This window comes from Echiichthys vipera (assembly GCF_963691815.1).
Source record: "Echiichthys vipera genome assembly, chromosome: 12".
Lineage (NCBI taxonomy): Eukaryota > Metazoa > Chordata > Actinopteri > Perciformes > Trachinidae > Echiichthys > Echiichthys vipera.
This window is the reverse complement of record NC_139837.1, coordinates 12670378-12696422: the sequence shown is the minus strand read 5'-3', so window position 1 is coordinate 12696422 and position 26045 is coordinate 12670378. Positions and strand designations below refer to the sequence as shown.

General features: G+C 41.4%; 1 protein-coding gene across 4 annotated transcripts in view; it reads left to right on the top strand.

The window, feature by feature from the left end:
* rps6ka1 (ribosomal protein S6 kinase a, polypeptide 1) overlaps positions 1–26045 on the top strand; it is a gene marked incomplete at its 5' end in the record, with an annotated part of 53634 nt that overhangs the window by 25527 nt on the left and 2062 nt on the right. For 2 of the 4 annotated variants that reach the window (XM_083924318.1, XM_083924316.1), the window contains 19 exons: positions 17942–18058; positions 18196–18277; positions 19417–19497; positions 19644–19723; positions 19859–19965; positions 20704–20741; positions 21499–21641; positions 21795–21865; positions 22003–22091; positions 22196–22260; positions 22373–22475; positions 22802–22932; positions 23917–24042; positions 24566–24655; positions 24762–24920; positions 25169–25330; positions 25409–25485; positions 25583–25700; positions 25820–25957. In XM_083924318.1, coding sequence (XP_083780444.1) covers positions 17942–18058; positions 18196–18277; positions 19417–19497; positions 19644–19723; positions 19859–19965; positions 20704–20741; positions 21499–21641; positions 21795–21865; positions 22003–22091; positions 22196–22260; positions 22373–22475; positions 22802–22932; positions 23917–24042; positions 24566–24655; positions 24762–24920; positions 25169–25330; positions 25409–25485; positions 25583–25700; positions 25820–25957 — 1977 coding nt within the window. Of the gene's footprint in view, positions 1–14866; positions 14901–15965; positions 16358–17941; positions 18059–18195; positions 18278–19416; positions 19498–19643; positions 19724–19858; positions 19966–20703; positions 20742–21498; positions 21642–21794; positions 21866–22002; positions 22092–22195; positions 22261–22372; positions 22476–22801; positions 22933–23916; positions 24043–24565; positions 24656–24761; positions 24921–25168; positions 25331–25408; positions 25486–25582; positions 25701–25819; positions 25958–26045 lie in introns of those variants that run through there. The other 2 variants (XM_083924317.1, XM_083924315.1) reach the window with 2 other exon arrangements.

The window sequence follows — 26045 nt, the reverse complement described above, 5'->3', positions numbered from 1 at the left end:
AAAAAATTAGCATATTTCATCCGACCAATAAAAGAAAAGTGTTTTTAATACAAAAAAAAAATTCAACCTTCAAATAATTATGTTCAGTTATGCAATCAATACTTGGTCGGGAATCATTTTGCAGAAATGACTGCTTCAATGCGGCGTGGCATGGAGGCAATCAGCCTGTGGCACTGCTGAGGTGTTATGGAGGCCCAGGATGCTTTGATAGCGGCCATAAGCTCATCCAGAGTGTTGGGTCTTGCGTCTCCCAACTTTCTCTTCACAATATCCCACAGATTCTCTATGGGGTTCAGGTCTGGAGAGAGTCTGGAGGCAGGCCAATTGAGCACAGTAAGACCATGGTCAGTAAACCATTTACCAGTGGTTTTGGCACTGTGAGCAGGTGCCAGGTCGTGCTGAACAATGAAATCTTCATCTCCATAAAGCTTTTCAGCAGATGGAAGCATGAAGTGCTCCAAAATCTCCTGATAGCTAGCTGCATTGACCCTGTCAATGTTGATAAAACACAGTGGACCAACACCAGCAGCTGACATGGCACCCCAGACCATCACTGACTGTGGGTACTTGACACTGGACTTCAGGCATTTTGGCATTTCCTTCTCCCCAGTCTTCCTCCAGACTCTGGCACCTTGATTTCCGAATGACATGCAAAATTTGCTTTCATCCGAAAAAAGTACTTTGGACCACTGAGCAACAGTCCAGTGCTGCCTCTCTGTAGCCCAAGTCAGGCGCTTCTGCCGCTGTTTCTGGTTCAAAAGTGGCTTGACCTGGGGAATGCGACACCTGTAGCCCATTTCCTGCACACGCCTGTGCACGGTGGCTCTGGATGTTTCTTCTCCAGACTCAGTCCACTACTTCCGCAGGTCCCCCAAGGTTTAGAATCGGTCCTTCTCCACAATCTTCCTCAGGGTCCGGTCACCTCATCTCGTTGTGCAGCGTTTTCTGCCACACTTTTTCCTTCCCACAGACTTCCCACTGAGGTGCCTTGATACAGCACCCTGGGAACAGCCTATTCGTTCAGAAATATTTTTCTGTGTCTTACCCTCTTGCTTGAGGGTGTGATGGCCTTCTGGACAGCAGTCAGGTCGGCAGTCTTACCCATGATTGCGGTTTTGAGTAATGAACCAGGCTGGGAGTTTTTAAAAGCCTCAAGAATCTTTTGCAGGTGTTTAGAGTTAATTAGTTGATTCAGATGATTAGGTTAATAGCTCGTTTAGAGAACCTTTCCATGATATGCTAATTTTTTGAGACTTAACTGAAGTCAGTTTTGAGAATTTTGGGTTTTCATGAGCTGTATGCCAAAATCATCAGTATTAAAACAATAAAAGACCTGAAATATTTCAGTTGGTGTGCAATGAATCTAAAATATATGAAAGTTTAATTTTTATCATTACATTATGGAAAAGAATGAACTTTATCATAATATGCTAATTTTTTGAGAAGGACCTGTATATAAAATGTTGCGATTTCAAGCATAAAAGTCTGTGTATGCATACAGTTGTTGCCTACACTGTATTTTATCAGAATAATAAAACCCTGCTCACATGGTGTTCCCGCTGTGTTCCACTTCCTTTTGTAAAGCTGTAGATGTGCATAAGCCTGGTGCCCACGCCAATAATTAACCATAAATGGGTGTCAGCACACCCCAATTTAACTTGATTTGCACATAAATGCCAGTAATCATGGTGGCCCATCATCTCCCTGTGTAAATAATAGAAAAGTATTATTCTGCAATTAGACCAGTCTGGATAAATAAAGAATAACTGTGCACATGAAAGCCCCTCAAAATAAGATCGGTCCTATCAGAGGCATTGGTAGCTGCTCTCTCTTTCTTCCCCTTTATCTCTTCGTTGGTCATGTCACAGAGCCTTGGAAGTCAGCCCTGTCACAATTTGAGCAAAGGTGCTGGAAAGACCACTGGTTGATCGACTCGAGTGTCAGCTGATGCCACAGGAGTTCTGGGGTTGTGTCAGACTGGATTAACAAAGTGAAAGCGCTCTAGAGAGGACATCCTTAGGGTTGTTGTAAGAGAGAGAATTCACCATAGTTGTATTTTTCATTACTAGAAGAGGGTTGCCAGACAGTAACCTTTGCTTCACAAAACAAATGATGGTGATGCTGCTATACAGCTTTTAAGACGGGGATTGCATTAAGATAGGAAGCCTCTTACGGTTTTCTTTCCTGCTCCTTTTTTAGGCCAGAAAATCAATACGGTCCCGAAAGACTTATGCTCTCTGTCATCTTGAGTTGGCAGAATACCAAAACAGTACTAATCAGCCAGTGTTACTCACAGGGATCATGCTCAGCTATATTATGAGGCTCAGTAGCCCAATGACAGGTTGCAGTTGTTGGTATGTGTATTATGTTTACTGTATCATATTCCGGTCAGTTTACACTGAAAGGAGTGTATATTTAGGAAGCAATACACAGGACGGGTTTTTGTTTTTCTCAAAGCCACTATGTTATTTCATATGATGTGATTTCTGATGATTTTAAACCAACTCTATGTCGTCTTAGTGTGGGCAGTGTGTGCGCATCCAGCTTCACTTTTTGTAATGCTCTTTTTGTTTTTGGATCAGCTCTCCTCTCTTCTCTCACAGGACATCATTTGAATACATGGACACTAATGATTTTGATTCTTTTCAAATGAGTCAGGAATGTTAATGCAGCTTGTGCTGCTTTGTAAAAAGGCTGTGCATGATTTATATCATTTTACTTCTGGTTATTGTTAACTGCCTATTTATATATACATTTCATTGTAGAACTGCATACATATCAAATCAATGGAAATGGCCAATGGAAAGACAAACAGCCAAACCCCAAATAACAATAACAACACACCCTTTCTAAACAGCAACACGGTTACATATCTCTAAGTCGATCTGATGGAATAAAAGCATCAATGTAACAGCCTATAAATAGTACATAGTATCTTGTTGAACTTGTACTTGAAAGCAGCTCTGCCTGCACACTGAAATACGAACCTATATAAATAAACTAAACTGCAGAATGTAATTTCTGTCAGTCGTGACAAAATCAGCATTGAATCTAACAGATGATCTTATGAGACTTTAATGAGCAGTGAATAGATACAAGAAAGAGGTACTGACAGAGAGGGGTGAGTGTAGTCATAACGACACTTGTGTTTCACTTTCTGCTTGGCACAAGAGCAAATAAACGGCATCTGTTGGCATGTTATTATATACATTTAGTTCTAAACAGATCGGATCATACGGAAGTTGTCATTTAAAGCTGTTACCGCAAGATATTGTTCTAGAAGCAGTCCAACAACTTTGAAAATGACTGATCTAATCAGTGCCGCCTATGTGTAGCGATGAGCTGTGATAGTTCTCTCTTGGTCTGAAGTGTTCCCTCTTTCAAAACAGGCAACCTTTAAAAGTGAAGAGAGGTTGAATAAACCAGGATTATGCCTTAAAAATGCAAGGATCAATAAGTGGAACTCATCTTGGGGCTTTATTTGTTTGAATATTTCGTCCTCATTCAAACTTAATCCATGTACTAAGTGCTTGGTATTTGTTTGTTGAGTGCAAGAAGATTTTCTCTTTCCTTGAACAGCAGCAACTGGTATAACCTTATATAGCTAAATCTTCATAGTAATGCAAAATCTATCGCATAGACTTTTAACAAGCCAAAATGGATAACTCTCTGAAAACATGGCCACTGCAGAGGGATGCGAGCACAGAGAGGTACTGTTTATCTGAAGTGTATTGTCTCTCCTGAAGTTAATTACAGTCCTCCACGCAGCATCTGTGCTGCAGCAGAAGACGTTCAACTGTGAGAAAGCCTCTTAAGTGATTGGTAATGATCTGGTCTGAATTGTGTTTTAGCGGCCACATGCTTGTCCACCCGGTTATCAGGCTATATTTGTATTGTTAACTGAAATGGGGTGGAAGCCATTTTTTTTCATATAAAACCAGATATCTGTTGCTTTTTGTTTTCATTTAGTTTTGAGAGATTCTCTCAAGTGTTGTTAATGAAGAATGCATATGTTCATAAGCACTTAAGAATTAAAAATATATTCCATCATATTTGCATGCAAAACTTTGATTACAGGGAGCAACTTCATTAAAAGCAGGAAGTGTAAGAGAGATGGATTTTGGTGAAACTACAACCTGCCTATGGGGGTGGGACTCACTGATGCTACAGACACCTAACGGGGGGGGGGGGACCGGAGCCGGAGCCGAGTTATTGTTTTCAATCTACAAGCGCCATGATAATCACTTTCTCCCTTTTCTTGATCAAGTAGGCACCAATTTAGAAGTTAATGTTTCATTGCGACTACATATATGACCCACTTTCAATACCGATTGTTTCCACTGGCGAAGATTTCCCTTAAACAAAACAATACACACCTTTGGAAATTTGCCATGGACATTTTCTCACTATTTGACATAACTCCCTGCTATATGGCAATGAACATGATCATGAACACTTGTCATTCAGTAGACGTACTCGGGTCAAGCGTCGATACCCGTCACTCGACCTGAGTACGTCCACTGTGTCTCTTTCCTTGCATGAAATCTCTTTTGGCGTTACTTTCTCCATCTCTGCCTCTCCATCTACTTGCATTACACATGATAGTGATATGGATTGATTGTGTCAGTGTTAAAAGCAGTGATGCCTGGCAAATTTGATTATTTTGTGAGTATTCTGATGAGGGACAGCCAGACCAGCCAGTTATTGCCTTTAATTCTTGTTTGATCGGACGATAAAAAAAATCACGCCGGTTACGACAAATGGAAACAGCCTCTGGATTCTGTGGCACATTAGGTGGACAGCAGCACTTTAGATCACGACAGGGAGGGAACCCTGATGACGCACACACACACACACACACACACACTCACACACTCACACACTCAGACACACACACACACACACACACACACACACACACACACACACACACACACACACACACACACACACTCACACACTCAGACACACACACACACACACACACACACACACACACACACACACACACACACACACACACACACACACACAAACACACACACACACACACACTCACACACTCACACTCAGACACACACCCTAAATGAGAAAAGGCACTGAGGCTTGAAGATGCCCTCTTTCATGCTCTCCCTCTCACGGCCCCTCATCATTTGACACTGTAGATTCTATTACAGCCTCCACTTCTCCTCTTCCTCTCCCCTCTTATCTTCTATCATGCTGCTCAGCGCTTCTTTAAAGTCTAATACATCATCATGTCTTGTCGTCAGATAAAGCCAGTTAATTTAGCGATTTCTTAAGCAGGTGTCCTTGGTTGCCCTGCCCTGTTCTATCCTGTTTGCCTTTGTTCTTGAAAAGTTTCTAAGCCAAACTTTTCTCCCTTTCTGTGATATGTCATCACTTCAGGTTGAGGACGGCCTTAAATCAAGTCAGCCTTTTGTCACATCCTGAATGCTAGTTTTCCCAGCAAGGTCTTGCAAAAAAAGATGTTTGACATTGCGTTTCCTGATTGAATGGTGTTCTGTGAATCAATAGCTTAACATTTGGTTCATCTGTTATGTATAAACATGGCAAGTTATAAAGTTAACAAGAGTGTGGAATGGAAAATCAGTTTAATTACGCAAGCCGGGCGGACTTTGCTCTGACGCACGCACGCACTCGCACGCACGCACACACACACACATACATACATGCACACACGCACACGCACACGCACACGCACACACACACAGACACAATCTTCTGGTTCCGATCCACATGCAGGTAGAAAAAAGCAAAAAGCACACGCACTATCATTCACATCTTATCAAGTGTGAGTCACAACGTTGTGTTTATGTAGCACTTTTATTGAGCCTCTCCAGAAGGTTTTGACGCAAAATTAAAATGGCTCCTTATTGTTTGCAGTAGCTAACAGACCTTGTCATGATTGCCTCTGTAGGCCCAGGAGGGGTGTGTGGTGTGTGTACATTTCAATGAGCATCTGCAGTAGTGCCTGGAGGAAGAAAATCAGTGATGTTTCACTGCAATTTGTAGTGTGTGTGTGTGTGTGTGTGTGTGTGTGTGTGTGTGTGTGTGTGTGTTGGGGGGGTTGGTAGTGTTTGATTGTAGTGTTTGTCAAGCAGGTATCCTCTTATCTGAGTTTATCATCAACACAAACTGATGTTAATGGCAGCAGCGGTTTGAGTGGCTTGGTGTGCTGGTTGGAACAAGCAAACACACTGGCGCATGGTTTACAGTCCAATTACCCAGCCTGCCTCTGTGCTAGAAGAGGACACTAAATCTTTTTTTTTCTCTTGTACACAGTATAACCTCTGTTAGTCCTTCCTCTCGCCCATGAACTATATAGTCCTCAGTCTGTTTTCATTGGATGCTGTTCAACTATATCTTAGAAGACATTCTTTATTAATGCCTGAGAGAAATTAAATTGGAATCAATATATTAAACAATATCATTTTTATCTCTCCATCAAAAGGTTTTTAGATGATCACAAAGCATTTTGCTGTGAGCGATCATTAATTAACTAATTCATCTATATCAGGGGTTCCCAAAGAATCCTCTATAAATGTTTTTGTATAAACACTGTTCTTGTGACTTACAGTAAAAACCAGTGTGATTTTTAATATAGCCCAAAGTAAATCTCACCCTAACAGCAAATGCAGATTGAGTAGCTAATTAGGTGATGATATTCTGATGACCTACATGAGCTCAAATTCAGAATCTTGTATATGGGGGCATGATAGGAAGTGAAGAGGGAAGATGCAGCACAAGTATTTCTTAAAGTTATAGATGATTATTCAGCTTTTTTTTTCAGCAAGCAGTAGAAGTTTGGCTAACTTACGGATTTGCACAATTGTCCGCTTGTCATTCTTCCTCTATTGGACTTTCGTCGGCGTTGGCCGTATTTCCTGTAGAGCCTGACTTGCTTATAACAATAAAGTTTGAAAAAAATAACGGCATAACATAGTTTCTACCAGAGAGCACTGGTATTTTTCAATTTCCTGCTCTGTACATATCTGGGTCACAAGTGTTTAAAGTTTGGAGGATCCTTATCAGACATGTTTATGTATGTTATGTGTTTATGTTTTAAAAAAGAACAATATTGGCTAATATATTATCAGATATCTTTTTTATATAAATGTAAAAAATATATGATATCAATATCGGACTCAACAACCGGGTATTGCTTTAGGATATCAGCAACAATGAACGTGTACCAGTAGGATTGATGGTCAAAATTCCAAAAAATCACCCCAGAACAGCGTTAAGACCTGTTATAGACTTGACCAGATGCCGCTCAGATGTTTGATCCATCCATCTATTCACTTCCTCCTCCATCTTTTCATGGCTGCTATGGCTGCCTAGTTGTCATGGTTACTCTGTCCTTGCCGTCGCTAAGCCCTGACTGCAACTTGTGCCGCCACGGGGAAAAAGGTTTATGATAACCCATATACATATAAGAGCAAAACACATACAAACAGTCACTCCCCACCAGTCTTCTTGTGAGGGGTTTTCATTCATATATCAGTTCGTCTTTAAACACACAAACAAGTACAGTAATGATTACACAGGGCTACTCTGACAGAAAGTCCGCCCCATTAATCATCCAGCGTGTGCATGCATAGTCTTATAGACAAGTACCGGTAAGTGTATTCTGAAAGGTCTCTGGTATAAGAGTCACAAGCTATATTCCCACCTTTTTAAAAGCCAACATAATATATTACTTAATGTAGATAAATTCATTCTAATGCACGATGTATGGTTTTTAGAGGATTCTGACATTAGATTGCATGTCAAAGTGGAGTATGAAGGCAAAGAAGAAGATGAAGATGGATGGTTGCAAATGTCACTTGGAAGCATCATCCAAAAATGATGTGTGTGTGTGTGTGTGCTTGTGCGTTTGTGTGTGTAAGGCCTTGCTTCTCGTACCACTTCTTGTCTTTACAAAGAGGAGGCTGCAAGATTGAGACAGACACAGTTGCCATAGTTTCACACTTCTCCCTCTCAGTCGATTAAGAAAAATGTTCTCACCGGTTCCTCTCATCCTTTGTAGTTCTTCTTAATATGGATGCTGATGGTGTTTATCATCTCTGCTCTGCCCTTTCTTCTTCTTCTCCCTGATTTAATAAAAGCTATGCTGCATTTTTTTATATACTTCCAATGGATAGTTTTTCTTTGCAGGTTTTCGCCCCTTGTGTGCTCTGGCTGGTTCTGTTTTTTTCATTTTTGTTTCTCTCTCTCTCTCATTCTCTCATCTGTTTGTCTTTCTCGGCAGTTTTAAGTGCTGCCCCCAGGAGCAGATAACATTTGACCTTTGTTGCCATGGCAGCAGTGCCATATGTAGTACAGAACATGCATTATTCTATTAACAGCAACATGTTTCATCTGCAATTTAAAAAAACAAACAAAAAAGCAACACAGATCTGTTTATTCCCCACTTGGATGAAGATATACATTTTTTTCCCGGCATCTCAGTGTCATACTGACCTGAATGTCAACTTCTGCAATAGATTTACTCTTTATGTGCTCCAGGATGAATTTTATTCACACTGATATAACACAGACAGATTTAACACGTTCCAGATTCTCTTTCAGCCAAAGGCTTGTAAATTCTGTTTGTGCTCGCCCCATCTGTCGTATTTCCAGAAGCTTGGGTAAGTAGACGAGTCGTCCTCTTTCCAAATTCAATTTAGCAGCAACAGTGAGCTTCTTCTTCTCCACAAAGGGACACTTTCCCGATTTTAAACCAGCTCTGTATCATGGTAATGTGGGCAGTGTGTGCAGATGAATGGTGTATGGTTTCTCTCTGTGGTAGAAATCCCTGCAGAGCGAGCAGCCGAGGTCTGCCAAAATCCGGCAAATTACGCGTAATGGACAAGATAGACTCTTGGAGGACCTCTGATGGACCTCTGAGCTTTGTGCACTGCGAACGTGGAGGGAAGCCCAACACCGTTCATCTGCACACACTGCTCACACTGCCATGATAGTGATGGATATCATTTTAAGGGCCGCTCAAAACAATTATACAACCATGGGTCAAATGAATGTGTATTGTATAATTTGTTTCCGGAAGTGATGAAGTCTAAGGAGCATTTTAGCTTCTCTCAGCTCATTATTGTGGTTTGACGCACCACAACTTAAATGTTTCTGTTCAGTCTCATCAACTTTGTCCAGCCACAGCAGCTATTTTCACGTGAACCATGTTTTAGTGACATGTCTAGCAACAAACATCAGACAAAGTTAGTGACTAGCTGGTCAACATGGTGAACACATTTGCCATGTCAGCTTTATGATATGTCAACGCGTTGTGTTTACAGGTTTTTCTACTGCCCCCAAGTGGCAAAGAAAAACAATTATTCCAGCAATACTGATATTCAAATATATGTCTAAAAAGTCTTAACACAGCTTCATATTATCCTGCTCAGATGCTAAATTCGTAGCTACCAATTTACAATTAACAGGTTGAGAACTACCATAATGTGCTTTTTTAATAAATTAAAAGGACCATCCTTAAATGAACCTTACATGTGCATATTTTCTAAATTTAAATCCATCCTACACCCTAAAATCCATCTATATTCCATCGGGATCCATAACCAAAAGAATTAACTTTTGCAGCACTGTAGTGCCGTCTTACAAACAGGAAGGATTAGCTGCCACGTATCTGGCCTCCGTGTAGAAGAATGAAGTTGTGGCTGCCGGACTGTGTTGCAGGCAGTGGAGGTCATATATGAAAAAGAATGATAGTCGGATGTGTTGTGGAACAAGGCACAAGGTTCTGAGAAGTGTTTAAGAGGGTTTCAGGAAGGATGCCTTTGGCCAGTGTTTTGATTCATGTCCATGAATGTTTTGAGTGTGCGTTTTTTTGGCAAGTGGTCAGGTCGATATTTAAGGAAAGAGGAGAACCACGAGAGGGCGGAAGCAGGAAGTATCCACTGAAATACGCAGCTGCTATTTAAGGCTGCTCTGGCTGGTGTGAAGAGTTTGAACTATGAGAGTGGGAACTGATAACGTGATGACAGAGAAATCAGACGAAAGGGAAGAAAATTGTTATTGTTTGCGTTGTTATGAGTAGTACTCTGTGTATGTTTATGCGGCTCTGTATTCTAAGCATGGTGATGTAGAGCGCTGCAGTCATCCAGCTTAGCTTTAACGCTCATGACCTCATTGTTTGTATTCCAGGGCCCACTCTTTTTTCGCTTCCTCTGTCCTCTATCTCTCCCACTTATCTCTGTATCCCTTGTTCTCTCTTACTCTGTCCTGCCATTTTTGTCTCACTTTTATTTATTTATTGACCATCGCTGCCACAGTGAATACACAAGGCCATTACAGCGTCATGTCAACTGGCCCAGCGCTGAACTGCCTATCATCTTACTGCTATCCTTGCTGGTGATATTAATAGTGCAGATGCCAGCACAGGATTTCCTGTAGCATCTGTGCTAATCCAGAACATCCACCTTTTACTTCTCTATGGCATTTGTTAATACAGCATCTGTGCCAGACGGTCCAGACTTGTCATTCAATGACACCATTTGTTGCATTGCATTCTGAGGCTGGGTCAGTGTAGTAGTAGTAGTTTTAAGTTTTTATTTGGTAATCAAAGTAGTTTTTCGTTAGAAATCTGCTTGTTTGTACAACTTTGTGCGTGTTTTTAGTGTGCGTGGATGTCATAGTGCAATTTGATGAGCACATGGACAGATGGTCTGCTAAAGGATGGGTGTTTACCCCAGCGGTACCCTCCACCAACAGGTCAAGGATCAACAAATCTTAACAGTGACAGGCAACCTGTGACTAGTAATAAACCACCAAACCTTTTCATTCTTTTCTTCTATATCTACATAGCTCTGTTTTCGTGTGATGTAGTGTGCTAAAGGGAGCGCTGATTCCATAGAAACAGTCATTGTCTCATCTTATATTTCTCACACACACACACACACACACACACACACACACACACACACACACACACACACACACACACACACACACACACACACACACACACACACACACACACATACACCGCACACACACACACACACACACACACACACAACATGTTTCTTATTCTACTATTTAGAAATAATGTACTATAGATGAAGCTGTAGATAGTTACGTTAAGTAGTGAGGGGTTAAGACATTAGGTATTTGCTGGGCAGATAGATATTTGTTCTTAGGCAACATGTCCTTGAACTTTATTTTGTTCTCTGTTTGTCTCTTTTTATGACAATCTTTGAATGTCTTCTGAATCTGCTTGCCCCAGGCCAAACCTGTATTAAAGCACCATGATGGGATGTCAGATGAGAACTCAAACTGTCCATCTGTAGCACATCCTCTTCCCACTTGTTCCTTCCTTACATCCACCTCTTCCCTTTTTTATATCCATCTGTCTGTCGGTCGTGGCAGTCAAGGCAGGTGTTGCTAGAGGGCAAACAGAGTAAGTGAGAGAATGAACGGGACAGGGGAAAGGACAGGATGAAAGTGGGCAGATGGAGAGACTGTTGGGCGAAGCGGAAAGAAGCTGTGTCGTAGGAACAGCATGTTCATCAAAAGGGGGGAAACACAATGGATGTGAAAGAAAAAGTTGAGTGAATAATCCAATCCTGCCCTCCAAAATAAAGTAGCCTTTTTGGTTCCTGCTTTCAGATTTGATGAAGGGGGAAAAAGGACTAGGGCCTGACCAATATGGGGTTTTTAAGGCCGATACCAATATTGGTTTTAGAGGAGGAAATTACACAGATTACCGATATGGAGGCCGGTATAGGGAATTTTTTATTTGGAATGAAAAAAGTACTTTTCTGTGTGGATTGTAAACCGATTTGCACATATGAGTATGCATTTCACATTATTATATATCATACATACAATGTATTCAATTGTCAACCAGTTCTAGAAATGTACAGTCAGAAAGTTCTGTGAACAAAATAAAAGTTACGTATCAGTCAATTGCTGACCATTTAAATAAAGAATAAATAAAAATAAACTAAAGCTACGTGAGAGCATTTCTAAAACACCAAGCCTTGTTTTCTGCTTTAAATGTTCTGTAAAAAAGCTTTTCATATCGGAAACAGTATACACCGATAGTGATGGATGTGAGACCTCAGAGTATCAGATAAAAACAGGGAGGGAGACATTCTTGTCTGGACACCCGCGCACAAAGACACAACTGTATGGACTCTATTGTTATAGAGGTACATACAGCCTACCATATTTTCAAGAGTCTCTCCAGTTCTAATTATGTAATCACAAATTCGTAGTCATAGTCAAGGTAGCCCTGCGAAGTACCTGAGCAGTGTATTTTTCCCCTCTGTGTGTGCGCACACTCAGACAGACAAAGTCTTGTGTAGGTTATTTGTTTTCATAGAAATGAGACTGAGCCACGGTTGGACGGATGGATGTTTAGACTACTCTGTCTCCCTCCATGTACACAAGTCGCTTACGCTGACTCCCACTCTGGACATTTGCACTTTTTCTCCTCCTGCTACAGTGAGACAAATACTGTAACTGTCTAAACTTGTGTTTTTCACCTCGCTCACTGCCTAAATCCACTTCTTCTCTACTACTGATTCAGGCCATTTCAACACACTTTCTCCCCCTTTTTTTGTTTATATTTTACCAAATCTTCCAGTGTACTTCTGTTAGAGGGCTTAAAGCTGTGTGATCTTTTGCCGCTGTGATTGGTCAGGTTTTTAAGCAGCAGGCCGGCTTCTGTCACCTCCCACATGCTCTCCCTCAGCCCAACTTTTTGTCTCCCTTGCTGTAATTAATGTCACATCCAACAGTGAGCTCGGGTGGAAGCATGAGCTAACAATGTGAACATGCCCTTACTTGGCTAAAGCTCCTCTCTCATGGCACCCTTCTTTTGGGGTGCTGGCCTGGTTGTAGACCTGCACTGGCCCCTTGTGTTTATCAAAGGCCATTACACAGTGTCTGTCTCTAACACGATTGTCATTTTTTTTTCTCGACAAGCATGCATTAGCATGCAGGCAATTTCCTCCCCTTTGATGAGAACTCCTCTGGTTGCCAAAAGAGACTTGTGTAATCATATGGAGTGTCTAATTATGCAAAGCATCCCTCTGTTTTGTTCAACCTCACATCAAAGTGTGTAAAGCAGTTCAGTAGACTTGTCTGGAACTGCCCTGTGCTCCTGCAACGGTGTCTTTTCCCCCTTGCCACCTCTGTTACTCTGTTACCACTCCCTGTCCCTGATTATCCTTTTTTTTTTTCATTTCTTTCTTCTCCCAATGAGAAAATGCTTCCTAAGAGGCTCCTCCTGCAGCTCTGGAACCATTTCCTCCCACTCTAATCCCCAACATGTCAATCTGCTGCTCATATCCATTTTTATAACTTCTCTGTGTGTGTGTGTGTGTGTGTGTGTGTGTGTGTGTGTGTGTGTGTGTGTGTGTGTGTGTGTGTGTGTGTGTGTGTGTGTGTGTGTGTGTGTGTGTGTGTGTGTGTGTGTGTGTGTGTGTGTGTGTGTGTGTGTGTGTGTGTGTGTGTGTGTGTGTGTGTGTGTGTGTGTGTGTGTGTGTGTGTGTGTGTGTGTGTGTGTGTGTGTGTGTGTGTGTGTGTGTGTGTGTGTGTGTGTGTGTGTGTGTGTGTGTGTGTGTGTGTGTGTGTGTGTGTGTGTGTGTGTGTGTGTGTGTGTGTGTGTGTGGTCTCTGGTCTCTGGTCTCTGGTCTCTGGTCTCTGGTCTCTGTCATTGTGGTATTGCATACAGAAAGTGTTAGCCAACTCTGACACAGAGGCTTTGTATTTGTAAGAGTGACACGGAAATCAACTGACACTAGTGACATGGGAAAATTTGGACATGTGGAGGCTCTTATTCCGCACCAAAACCCGCACCCGAGAGGCAAGTAGCCGCTTTTGTCCATGTTTGTTTGTAATCTCCAGTGTGTACGAAGTGAGCGTCTCTGAGTGTGGGTGGTGCCTGGGTGAGGAATGTGTGCGGGACTGGGAGCTGTGCGTGTGTGTTGTGGTATTTTTGGAGGAGAGGAACGGGTTTCCTTTGTGCGGGTCGATGTGATGCTGAGCTACATGCTTCTCAGCTGTGAAGTGCTCGGAAAACGCAGGAGGACGTGTTTATCTTCCACCTCCTCTAACCCTCAAACACCTCGTAAACGGTTAGTTTTTCTGGTTCATTAAACCTTTAACTGCAGTTCTTTCATTCTACATGTGCAGTCGATTTTCATAGCAGTGCTCATCCAGGAACACACTTTCTGTTTCAGCATGCTCGTGTTCAGCCTGTGCATTGATGCACTACAAATTCATATCGACACAATCAAATTGAAATGGTTTCGCTGAACCATCTTGACAGTCTATAGATGTGCCGAGACATTCAATTCTTAAACCGTAGACCTATTCCAGTTTAGCACCGTCTAGAGACTGTGCGCATTGATCAAATTACACAATTAGTGTCAAATGACTCTGAGTGTCTGCACATTCTAGAGATTGTGAACATGTTCACGTCAGTCAGATAAGTTTGGTGAAATTCAGATTTTCTCAGGGCTGCAGTTATTACTGGGAAACCCTGATCCCCGCTGTTAGCAGAAACATGTTTAAATTAACGAGCAGGAAGGAAGCGAGATCGGTTCAAGAAAAGAGGAAGTGAGAACTAAGAGGAAAGAGAAGTTTCCTGTCACTAGTGTGGCAACTATAACCATCACCATCCTGCCCTTTTCTTACCCCGCGTGTGTGCGTGTTTGTGTTTGTGCGTGCGTGCGTGCGTGCGTGCGTGCGTGCGTGTGTGTGTGTGTGTGATCTGTATTTCCTTTGAATTGAAATGTAGTTATTATAAGTATTTTCTCTGTAAACATATGTTAACTTTCAACACAACCATCCTCTCCCAGAACGTGTCTCATATCACCTGGATAGAGAGGGACTTTGCCAATATTAGAGTCCAGGTAAGCCCTCACCTTTACTGTACAGCTGCTTTACATCAGAGCAACCTGCAGCTCCTCCTTTGCTAAGCAAGCCCACTCAGGCTCAATGTTGCTTAAAGTCACATTATTGCTCCCCTTCAAGCTAACACACTTTTGCAATTTTGTCCTTCTGCCCTCTGGAAATTCACCAATCCTACAATTGTTTTAATCAACCTTTACCAAATTTGTACTGCAATACCGTGTAATCAGATGTTTGTGAAATTCAGGTTTTCTGACCTAAGAGAGAAGTTGAGTCATGCGGGCGCTGTACTTACATGGGCGCATAATAGCCTATTCTCTCTTGTTGAAGAGGTATTTACTGCACAAAGGGCAATAAAGTTAGAGATGGAGGAAAGAAAAAGAGCGAGTGCGCACTTAAGGACCAATGGGAGCTGCATTAAGAGACAGGATGAGCAGGAATAGACTTTTATGAGAAGAAAGAGAGGGGCATGCCTTTCCACAGAGAGGAAAATGTCTGTCATCCACAGGCAGTGAGTCGTCCGAATCTTATTAACACTGAGGGGACACCTCCTCCTCTCTCCCTCTGCCTGCCTATCCCCGTCCTCTAGCTTCTACTCTGTTGAATTGTCGTTAAAGGACAGTGACATAGAGCTTGGATTTGAAGTCCTACCACTTTGGAGACTAAACACTGATAAGATAACGCGGTAAATGTGGTGAGGAGTGAGATGTATGATTTTCAATCGAGGCAGCAGAAAAACACACTTTTTTGTCACTATTTCTAACTCTCTCTTTTCTTGTATCCTTTCTTTTATACTCTTCCCCTCTCTTTCTCTTTCTTTCTTTCTTTTAGCCACTGTGTGTGTATGCGTGCGTGCGTGCATGTGTGTGAGAGACTTGTTGGGTGCAGGACTGTGAGAATTAGAGCAGGCTCTTCCTTCCTGCCTGCTTTGGTTCCGGTTCACTACAGCTGCAGTCAGTCACTGAGGACTCACAGGGCTCATCAGACCATCACAGTGAGCAATGAAGAGAGGGAGGGCAGGAGAGATAATGGAAGAGAAAAAGAAGAGTTCATAAAAGTTATAGCAGAAGGCCCCTGCAGAGAGAACAGATAAAGGGAAACAGGCTGAGGGATTTTTCCACATTTATTCGACGTCCACAGAACTAATTGTGACATGAGTGCACATATGGGTCTTAAGTGAGCTTGTGGTGAGATGAGGTGAGGTTTGAGATGATTTATATAAGGTAGTACGGCGTTTGACTTGTTATAGACCTGGGTGGGATGATGAAGCAAAAGTTTTGGCGATGCTGAGATGGAAAAGGACACGAGAAAGTTCAACCTGAGCCGCTTGCTGAGCCTCTACCTGTCCAAAAAGAACAAAGCCTTGGCTGGCGGCAGCCCTGCACACGTTAACTGCAGATCAACAGCTGCAACAGGCAACAGCACCGACACTTTACCTGCGCCGAGGAACCACTGGACGGTAAAGTGATACCTCCTCATGCTGGCATTTTAATTAACTCCCGAGTAGTCTCCAGAGAGCTGTTAGTGGCGTTATGTCGTCGTTAAGCACAGTCATTTTTAAATGAACAATCAGAGAAGTGTGATTTAATAATACTGCAAAGTGCAGACGAGGCTCGATGCTCGCTGTTATCTGTGGTTGTTTAGAAACAAGTTGCAGCTGAGAGTCTGAACGCTCAACCAGCTCTGGTTTCCTGTTGTCAAATGAACTCCCAGGCTGCAGTGGCCTGTGGTGTTGGCTCTTTACAGTGTATCGTCGAAACTTTTAGCATTTTCATGTCTGATTAATTTAGTATTTTTTTAATATAGTTATTAATAGATAAATTGTTTAATTTAGGCGAGCAAGTAATGATTATTTTCAATAATGATGAATCTGACGTGCGTAATAAATCGATCATTTTAGCTTTAAAATGTCAGAAACAAAAAGATTATCAGTTAATTATATTTAAAAATAGAGAAAAGCAGCAAATGCTCACAGGGAAGCTGAAACCAGACAATGTTGGGGGGTTTTTTTGCTTCTTAAATTACTAAATTGATTAAATAATCAATGATCATAATTGTTGTCAATGAATTTACTTTTGACTAAATGAGTAATTCATTAAACAAGTTACCTAATTCACTAACTTCATCCACAAAATATCAAAATAATGACAAATGTCCATCAATGTTCCACTGAAAGCCTTAAAGTGGTGCATTTTATTTGGAACAAGCAGCAAAACTACAACACTACGGACTAAAATGTCTTGTCTCTACTTTTCCGTGCATGATAATAGTGTCATCTTGTGTCTGCAGAGGATGAATTCAAGGGAAGGAAAGATGCCCTACTTTCTAATCCCAAAGTTTGCAATTAAACTCTGCAAGTATGTGAGCCTGGAGGTAAAAATGTAAAATGCTCCCTGCAGGTAACTATGGTACTGTGCCTCGCCGTAGTCACAGGGTGTGACACTCTTGGGTATTATGAGTGCAGAGACTTGTTGTCGATGCTTCGATGCTAACTGAAGGGTGTTGTGTTGTGGGTGAGGTTGACCCCAGGTCAGCAGTGTGTTCATGTGGTGGAGTCACCGGTGCCAGTGCTCCACCCTGCAAAAAGAAGTGGGAGTTGAGTTTGTACAACCTGTGTTAAAAAACCCACCACGTAAAACCAAACCTCTGGAGGCATTTTAATTTGCACTGTTTGAAATGTCGACAGATGATTTACTGCCACTCGGTTGTGACGTTGCAGTCACACCATTATTTCCAGAAACTACTTTTAAAAAAAAGGAAAACACCAGAAACATTGGGTGTTCACTCACATCACCCATCCTTTCACACACACATTACAGTTTTTGCTGTGCTTCCTCTTTCTGAAGCCTTTTATTTTGATAGTATTATTTACAGCTGGAGACACACCTATGAAACTACTTCTCTTTTTTTGCTAAGCAAACAATGTCTGACATTCTATGCTTCGCACAGTCCTGACAAACAAAGTGTCCTCATTGTTTTACCCATTTCTTCTGTGATTACTGACTGGTTTATTATACTTCCCCCTATGCTTTGCACTCTTCAGGAAGATGGAGAAATCAAGGAGATCAACATTACCCATGTGGTCAAGGAGGGCTCAGAGAAGGCTGATGCCTCTCAGTTTGAGCTGCTCAAAGTGTTGGGACAGGGATCCTTTGGCAAGGTAACTACCATCTCTTTCCCTGAATTGCCCCCCGGGGACAAATAAAGTTTTTTTTTTAATTGATCTCTGCTGCTCCCTTTGTCTGACTTTACACTGTCTCTTCATCCCTGATCTGATGTAACTTGTGCTTATTACAGGTGTTCCTGGTGCGAAAGGTGACCCCTCCCGATGCCAACCAGCTTTATGCCATGAAGGTCCTCAAGAAGGCCACACTCAAGGGTACCGCAGCCTGTGGCGATAATTCAATATGATAATCTATTGTTTTTTTCAATGAAATCGCATCGTGATTACATCGTATATATATATATAAAATGACATTCTTAAATTGCTAATAACAAGCATGCGTTCTTGGGAGATCGGATGCGTTGCGTTCATTTTGCACTTAAGTTCTTTAAAAAAAAATAGATTTTATTTGAATGAGAATAGAGTATCAAGTATTTATTTAGCGTACAAATGCTTAAATGTGGTTAGTGTGTTTATTTATTGAATTACTAGAAAACATTCTGTATTGTGATATATATTGTTACAAAGATATGAAAAGACCTTTATCGGGATACAAGATTTTAGCCATATCGCCCGGCCGTAGCTTGAATCATATCATCATAATATAAAAGGCTGGCTTTGTGATCAGAGGTTTGAAGTTCCTCACCCCAGCTGTGTAAACTTGTCCTAGAACACACCGCTAGGCACAGGACAGTTATAGTGACTTGTATGTTTGTATTTAGTGCTGATAGTCTGTAATCAGAAAATGAAGTAAAGGAAGGTGAGGACTTCCTGCTTTTCTCGTATATTTTTATAGTTTTCAATACTTTTGGGTTTTTGGCGGTTGGTCAAAATAAGCAATTTAAAGGAGTCACATTAAGCTCCAAGAAATAAAAAAAAAATAAAAAGATAATTAAAATAGTAATTTGTTGCAACCCTGTATTTTTGTCTTGATGGAACGTTTCTACTATACTACTCTCTTATTTCCAAGTTCATGTAGGATTGTTTCAAAAAGCTTTCTCTTTAGCTTTTGTGGTGATTTCATTGCTTGTTTTTGAAGTGGTGGTACCCTCAGTTTCACATAAAAGGGCGTATCTTTTCCTGTAACTCACAGAGAACTATGAAAGCATAGTGGTGGTAATACGACGACCACAGCTTGCTGTGTTGTTGTTGTTGTTGGTTTTTTTTATGCACAGGTGGCCTCATTCACTTGATTAAAATCAGAGTATCAGCTTTGTTCACACAGTACCTAAAATTATGTTGTTAGTGTGCAGATGAACAGTCTTTTTTTTCATCCCTTTTTAAATTGTGTTTTGTGAGAATGAGCACTCATCATGTGTTGGTATAAGTATACTGTTTTTTTATTCATTATTTAGTCAGAGACCGCGTGAGAACCAAAATGGAGCGAGACATCCTGGCAGACGTCAACCACCCATTTGTTGTTAAACTACACTATGGTGAGTCACCCAGAAGATTTTTATTTTTTATTGAATCTAATGTTTTCATTCCTGTCTTATTGCTTTAAATTCCAGAATTTTTCCACAGTCATGTTTCCTGATTTACCATTTAATCACATTTGAGTGAAATTTGTTGGTATTTGTAGCATTCCAGACCGAAGGGAAGTTGTACTTGATCCTGGACTTTCTCAGAGGAGGAGATCTCTTCACTAGACTTTCAAAAGAGGTGAGAGTGATTTATTGGATATTGGTTTTGCTGGCCTAGGGTCCAATTTGATGACAAACATATCTAATTCCTCTTCATCGTCTCACCTTATTATTGCGTCTCATTCCCTCTGTTTCTGCGTCTCATGCCTCCCAGGTGATGTTCACAGAGGAGGATGTGAAGTTTTATCTTGCAGAGCTGGCATTAGGACTGGACCACCTCCATGGCCTGGGCATCATTTACAGGGACCTCAAACCTGAAAAGTGAGAGCAAATGGACATACTGAATGCAAAACACTTATAAAGACAGATGCATATTGGATAAACTGTGCTTTTTGGATCCAAAATCTTGGCACATTCTTACATTTGTAAAGCCAAATCTCATCTCATAAACCATCGACTGCGGAATTACACTGACATAAGTTCTTGTAGTCTTTATGAAAAAGCTGTTATCCCTGCTGCAGTGCACCCTGGAGATACTTTTTATTTGGGGTAATCTAATAAGCAATGTAATTGCCAAGAACCTGGGCAAACATTGATGGGGGGGCGGGCGGTGGGTATTCAATGTTTGGAATTAATATAAAACATTTCTCCCATATTGCCCTTTACCCAGTAAGTTTTCAATGTAGAATTCCAATGGCTCACCAAAATGCATGTTGTCTTTCCCTTAGGCCAAACAAACATTATGAATGCAAACCTGCCTCATTAAACATTTGCAAAGCCTTTTAAAGTTTTGAATCCTGCGGTGTTCACATCAGCTTGTGGTCGTCTTGTCCTTTTTTAATTGGCGCATGGTTGCTTTTTCTGGTCCATTACTGCCATCGGTTGTTGATATGCTATATCTTCAACCAATGCTAGTGGCAAGTGAAAAAGGTGCCTTTTTAAGGTGTAAAGTTATTCCAGCAGAATGCGCAGTGTGTGATGTCTTAACGAGTGAATTGTTCATACCTTAAAAGACATTCATTGTTTTAATATTGACAATGTTTTTTCTTTTCTTTTAAGCATTCTCCTGGATGAAGAGGGACATATCAAACTCACAGGTGAGTCTCCTGCTCTGTCCTTCACGCCCGGTCTCTTTGTGACAGACATTATTTTGTGAGTAGGCTAATCAGGAACAACCAGACCTGCAAGTAATTGCCTTTAATTCTTGTTTGATCGCACGATAAAAAAATCACAGCAATTACGACAAATGGAAACGGCCTCTGGATTCTGTCAGAGTGCCCTATTAGATGGACAGCAGCACTTTAGATCACGACCGGGAGGGAACCCTGATGACGCACACACATACGCACACACACACACACACACACACACACACACACACACACACACACACACACACACACACACACACACACACACACACACACACACACACACACACACTTTCCTCTCCTCTACCTTGTTGACCTTCATTACTCACAGTTGGGTGACAGCCTTATCTTGCTGACTCCAGATATCTGCATATGGGCCTGCACATGTTCCCTAAGTCAATTATTAATTATTACACTTTATCTCCCTTTCATCCATCTCTTTCCTCCTCCATAATCACCGCCATTTATTTACCCCTGTGTCCTTCCGCCATTGAAACAAAGGTGACCATAGCAGATTATGGAGAGGCAATATTAACAACTCATACTGAGGGACAAATGCAGAGGAAGTGCTGTAACATAGTGTTTATTATATTTTATTAACTTCAGTATATTGAAATCACTCAGAATAACAGACAACACTCTACAGTTGGGTGCTGACGCTTTGTTATGGTGTGCTAACTGAGTGTTGCGCTGTGTTTTCCAGATTTTGGCTTGTGTAAAGAAGCCATTGATCATGAGAAGAAAGCATATTCCTTCTGCGGTACTGTGGAGTACATGGCACCAGAGGTTGTGAACAGGCAGGGACACGACCACAGCGCCGACTGGTGGTCATTTGGAGTACTAATGGTAAGCAGGGCCGTTTGTATTTTAGACCATTTCTAAACCAGCGCTCTAAGAATAATAAAAATATTTGAGTTATTACAAGAGCTCTTTAGCATAAATATTCAGCTGCACTCGTGCCAGGCATGTAGATCACAATTGTACGTTCTTGTCTCCCAGTTTGAGATGTTAACTGGATCGCTGCCATTTCAAGGAAAGGACCGCAAAGAAACTATGAATCTGATTCTGAAGTGAGTATTCTCAAGATGTAAGAGCAAGCCAACGCAAAAAACAAGCTGTCACATACCGCTGCTGTTGAAAATGCCTCTCTTGATATTTGCTGAAATAATTTGATCTGCGTGTCGACTCTCTCGCTCTCTCCCCGCAGGGCGCGTCTGGGAATGCCTCAGTTCCTAAGCGCAGAATCCCAATCTCTGCTCAGGGCATTGTTTAAGAGGAACCCTGTCAACAGACTGGGTTAGTATCAACTCCTGAACATTACTTTGCATGAATGTATGCAGCCAAGCTTAGTTTCTTCATATATGGGTCATTCTGTTGAGGTTTTGTTTCTTTTTTTCCAGGATCTGGTGCTGACGGTGCAGAGGAGCTTAAACGGCATGGCTTCTTCTCCACCATAGACTGGAATGTGAGTGTCAAGGATATTTTAATATATGCATGTATTTCATTTAGAATAACAATCAATGTTTGTGGGAGGGAAACTTAAAAAAAAAAAATTAAAAGTCTTATTCCTTTTTTAGAAACTATTCAGAAGAGAATTAAAACCTCCGTTCAGACCGGCGGTGGCACGTCCGGACGACACCTTCTACTTTGACTCTGAATTCACCTCCCGCACTCCGAAAGGTGAGAAATCAAAGCTGCGCAGTCATTATAAGTTTCTGTGTCAGTTTCCTTCCTGGAAGTAGTTCAGTGGAAGTATTCTACTTTTCCTCTCTCAGCTTAGAAAATAATCAATACAGGATGTGTAATCTTTCAAGGAGACACAATTGTGATTAAGGCACCATTAAGATGCAATAACATTTTATTATGGCAGTGCTTGTAAAAATACATAAGCTTGAAAGCATGGTTTATTGCAATGCCATATTTGTACACCAACATCTCTGTAACTTCTCAGCACAAGACAAATATCTCCCTTTATTCAATACTTGACTTTCCTCATTCTCTTCCAGACTCCCCCGGCGTGCCCCCCAGTGCCGGAGCTCACCAGCTCTTCAGAGGTTTCAGCTTTATTGCCTCGACTCTGTTGGAGGAGGAAGGTTCAGTAGAGCCAGTCAAGCCCCCGCCGCACCCAGTGGTCCAGGTCAGAATAAGTACTGTAGTTTCCTAACTGTGTTTTTCCTCATTTAAACTAACTGCCAGGAGATCCGGTTTAACACAAGTTCAAGCTGCAAAAAGAAAAAAAAGACCTTAACTTCACTTTGGTCCAAAATTACTTTTATTCCTTTTTGTCTCCTGTACTTTTTTGTTTTGTTAAAATAGTGAGTTGTGTTTGCCTTAACTACAAAAAGAGCTGGTTAAAACCAAGGCAAAATCTTCCAACTTCCCTTTCATGCTTCTCTGGCTTTGTTTCGTTGCTCTTAGAATGCTTTTTTTTTCTTACCCATTCATGAATATGAAGTTACCATTTTCCCCCCCTTTCATACACTGAAACATAACAAGGTAAGGTTTTGTTTTTAATGATATATCACTAGATTCTATCTAGGTCATAATCACTATCAAACAGTATGTTCTTGTTTTTAGACAATGCAAAGGTGGACTGCCTTAATCCTTAAATAAGGGTCAAAGGTCAAGTTTGAGCTTTAATTTTTATGTACATAAATAACTTCAAACAACAATTAAACAACATTTCCAATATTATGCGTACAATTCATTAAGCTGGACAACAAGACATGTATTTTTTCTCAGTGCTTCACTCTGGTGAGTTAAGTTCTTTTGCATTTGTAGGGCCTAGGGTCTATGTTGGATAAATCACAATTGAATATGACCAGCTATTTGAAGACAAAAGTGAAAAATACAGATGTGAACAATGTGTGTAAGGCAGACAGGGAGAAGAAGAAGGGAATAAAATGACTTAACAGCGGTACATGGCTTCAGATCCTGTTTTATGCCTGGCAGGAGCAGTAATAAGTCTGTGTGTTAGATTGAGGGAGACTGTTTTACCACCAGAGAGAAGGAGAGAAAAATAGATTCAGCTCCTTCCGGAAAACCTCCAGACATCCCTGTACCTCATCAGCTCTGTCAGTCCTCCACACCTTCTCTTACCGCTGCTCTTCTTCCTCTGCAGCAATTGCACGGAAAGAACCTGCTGTTCAGTGACGGCTACGTATTGAAGGAAGACATCGGCATGGGGTCCTTTTCCGTCTGTAAACGGTGTATCCACAAAACCACCAACGCAGAATACGCTGTCAAGGTATGAACACACATACACACGTATATTAAACGTCCCATATCACGCTCATAAGGCTCAACCTTGCATTTGAGGTTTCTACCTGAACATGTTTACATGCTTTAATGTTCTAAAAACACATTATCTTTAACATGCTGTCTGTCTGAATGTATCTGTATTCACCCTCTGTCTGTAATGCTCTGTTCTTTCACCGATCCATTTAAGCCCCCCCCCTCCCGAAAAAGCCCAGACTGTTCTGATTGGTCAGCAATTCCTGATCTATATAGTATAGTTGTGGCATCACAACCCTACAGATGTCCTGACAGCTTGTTTAATACCACTGTTTATGAAAACGGGCTGTTTGCATTTCTCTGTGGATTTGGTTCTGTATATGGCACCTAAATCTGCTTTATAATAGTTAAAAAAACATGTTAATCTAACTTTTTACAAAAAAATTTAAGAAAAAAAATCCTGTGACGATGCAACAATCTCGACTATCTTATTAATATATATAATTGTAATATTATTAATATACTGTAATTGACAGATGATTGAAAAGACCAGTACAGACCCCTCTGAGGAGATTGAGATTCTACTTCGATATGGACAGCACCCCAACATCATAACACTGAAGGACGTGAGTATAAAAGCATGCACTTATGCACTACACACTCTTATTTGCCTTGGGTTTTAAATGTGCCGAGCGTCACTTTTGGTGATTAACGTGTGCGTTTCTTTCTCAGGTGTACGACAACGGTAAGCAGGTGTTCATGGTTACGGAGCTGATGCGTGGAGGAGAGCTGCTCGATCGGATCCTCAAACAGAAGTTCTTTTCGGAGAGGGAGGCCAGCTCTGTGCTTCACACCATCACCAAGACCGTAGAGTACTTGCACTCACAGGGGGTGAGGACAACCAGAATAATAATGGTGTCAGTGTCTTCTGGGGACAAAACAGATCTGCGTGAACATTAGCTGAAACTGATCTTACCCTTTTTTTAAATCTGAGAATTTTACTGTTAAAATCAGTAACAACACAGCCTGAAATTGCCTTATTAATATTGTATATTCAGTTTTTTATACTTTTGTCATGCCCCAGTTAACTGCATTTCTCCTATGTACTTTTTCAACTCCTATTTTCTTTCATCCTCCAGGTGGTGCACAGGGACCTGAAGCCCAGCAACATCCTTTATGTTGACGAGTCGGGAAATCCAGAGTCAATCAGGATCTGTGACTTTGGCTTCGCTAAGCAATTGCGCGCCAACAACGGCCTGCTGATGACCCCGTGCTACACTGCTAACTTCGTAGCTCCTGAGGTGAGCCACTTTTCAGTCCCGAGGTTGAATTTAAACTTTACAGCGTTAGACGGTGAAATGAAACGTTTGTCATTATAGGTGTTGAAGCGTCAGGGCTATGATGAAGGATGTGACATCTGGAGTCTGGGAGTCTTACTGTATACCATGCTGGCTGGGTGAATACCAACACTTGAGACCTTTTTCTTCCTCAGATTTCTCCTTCTCACTGATCTTCATACTCACTCTGTCATCTGCCTGCTTTTCTTCCGCCAGTTTTACTCCATTTGCGAACGGACCCGAGGACACCCCAAATGAGATCCTGAACAGGATAGGCAATGGTCACTTCAGTCTGACTGGAGGCAACTGGGACACTGTGTCTGAGGCTGCCAAGGTGGAGCTTTAAATCTGACTGACAGCTTCTTCGCTCATGGTTCTCAGCAATTACACCAGTCTCCTTCTTTCACAATATATTATATACCTGTTTTCATATTTGATATGTGCTCCTTCTAGGGTCTTGTGTCCAAGATGCTTCACGTGGATCCCCATCAGAGACTGACTGCAAAGCAGGTCCTCAAACATCCCTGGATTGTGCAGAGAGACAAACTACCCAACAGCCAACTCCCACATCAGGACCCCAAACTGGTCAAGGTAACAGATCATAATGTGACTGTAATTACTGCAGAATTCGTTTTTCTAATACCCACATTTTGGATAGTTGGTTATCTGAGCTGCAATC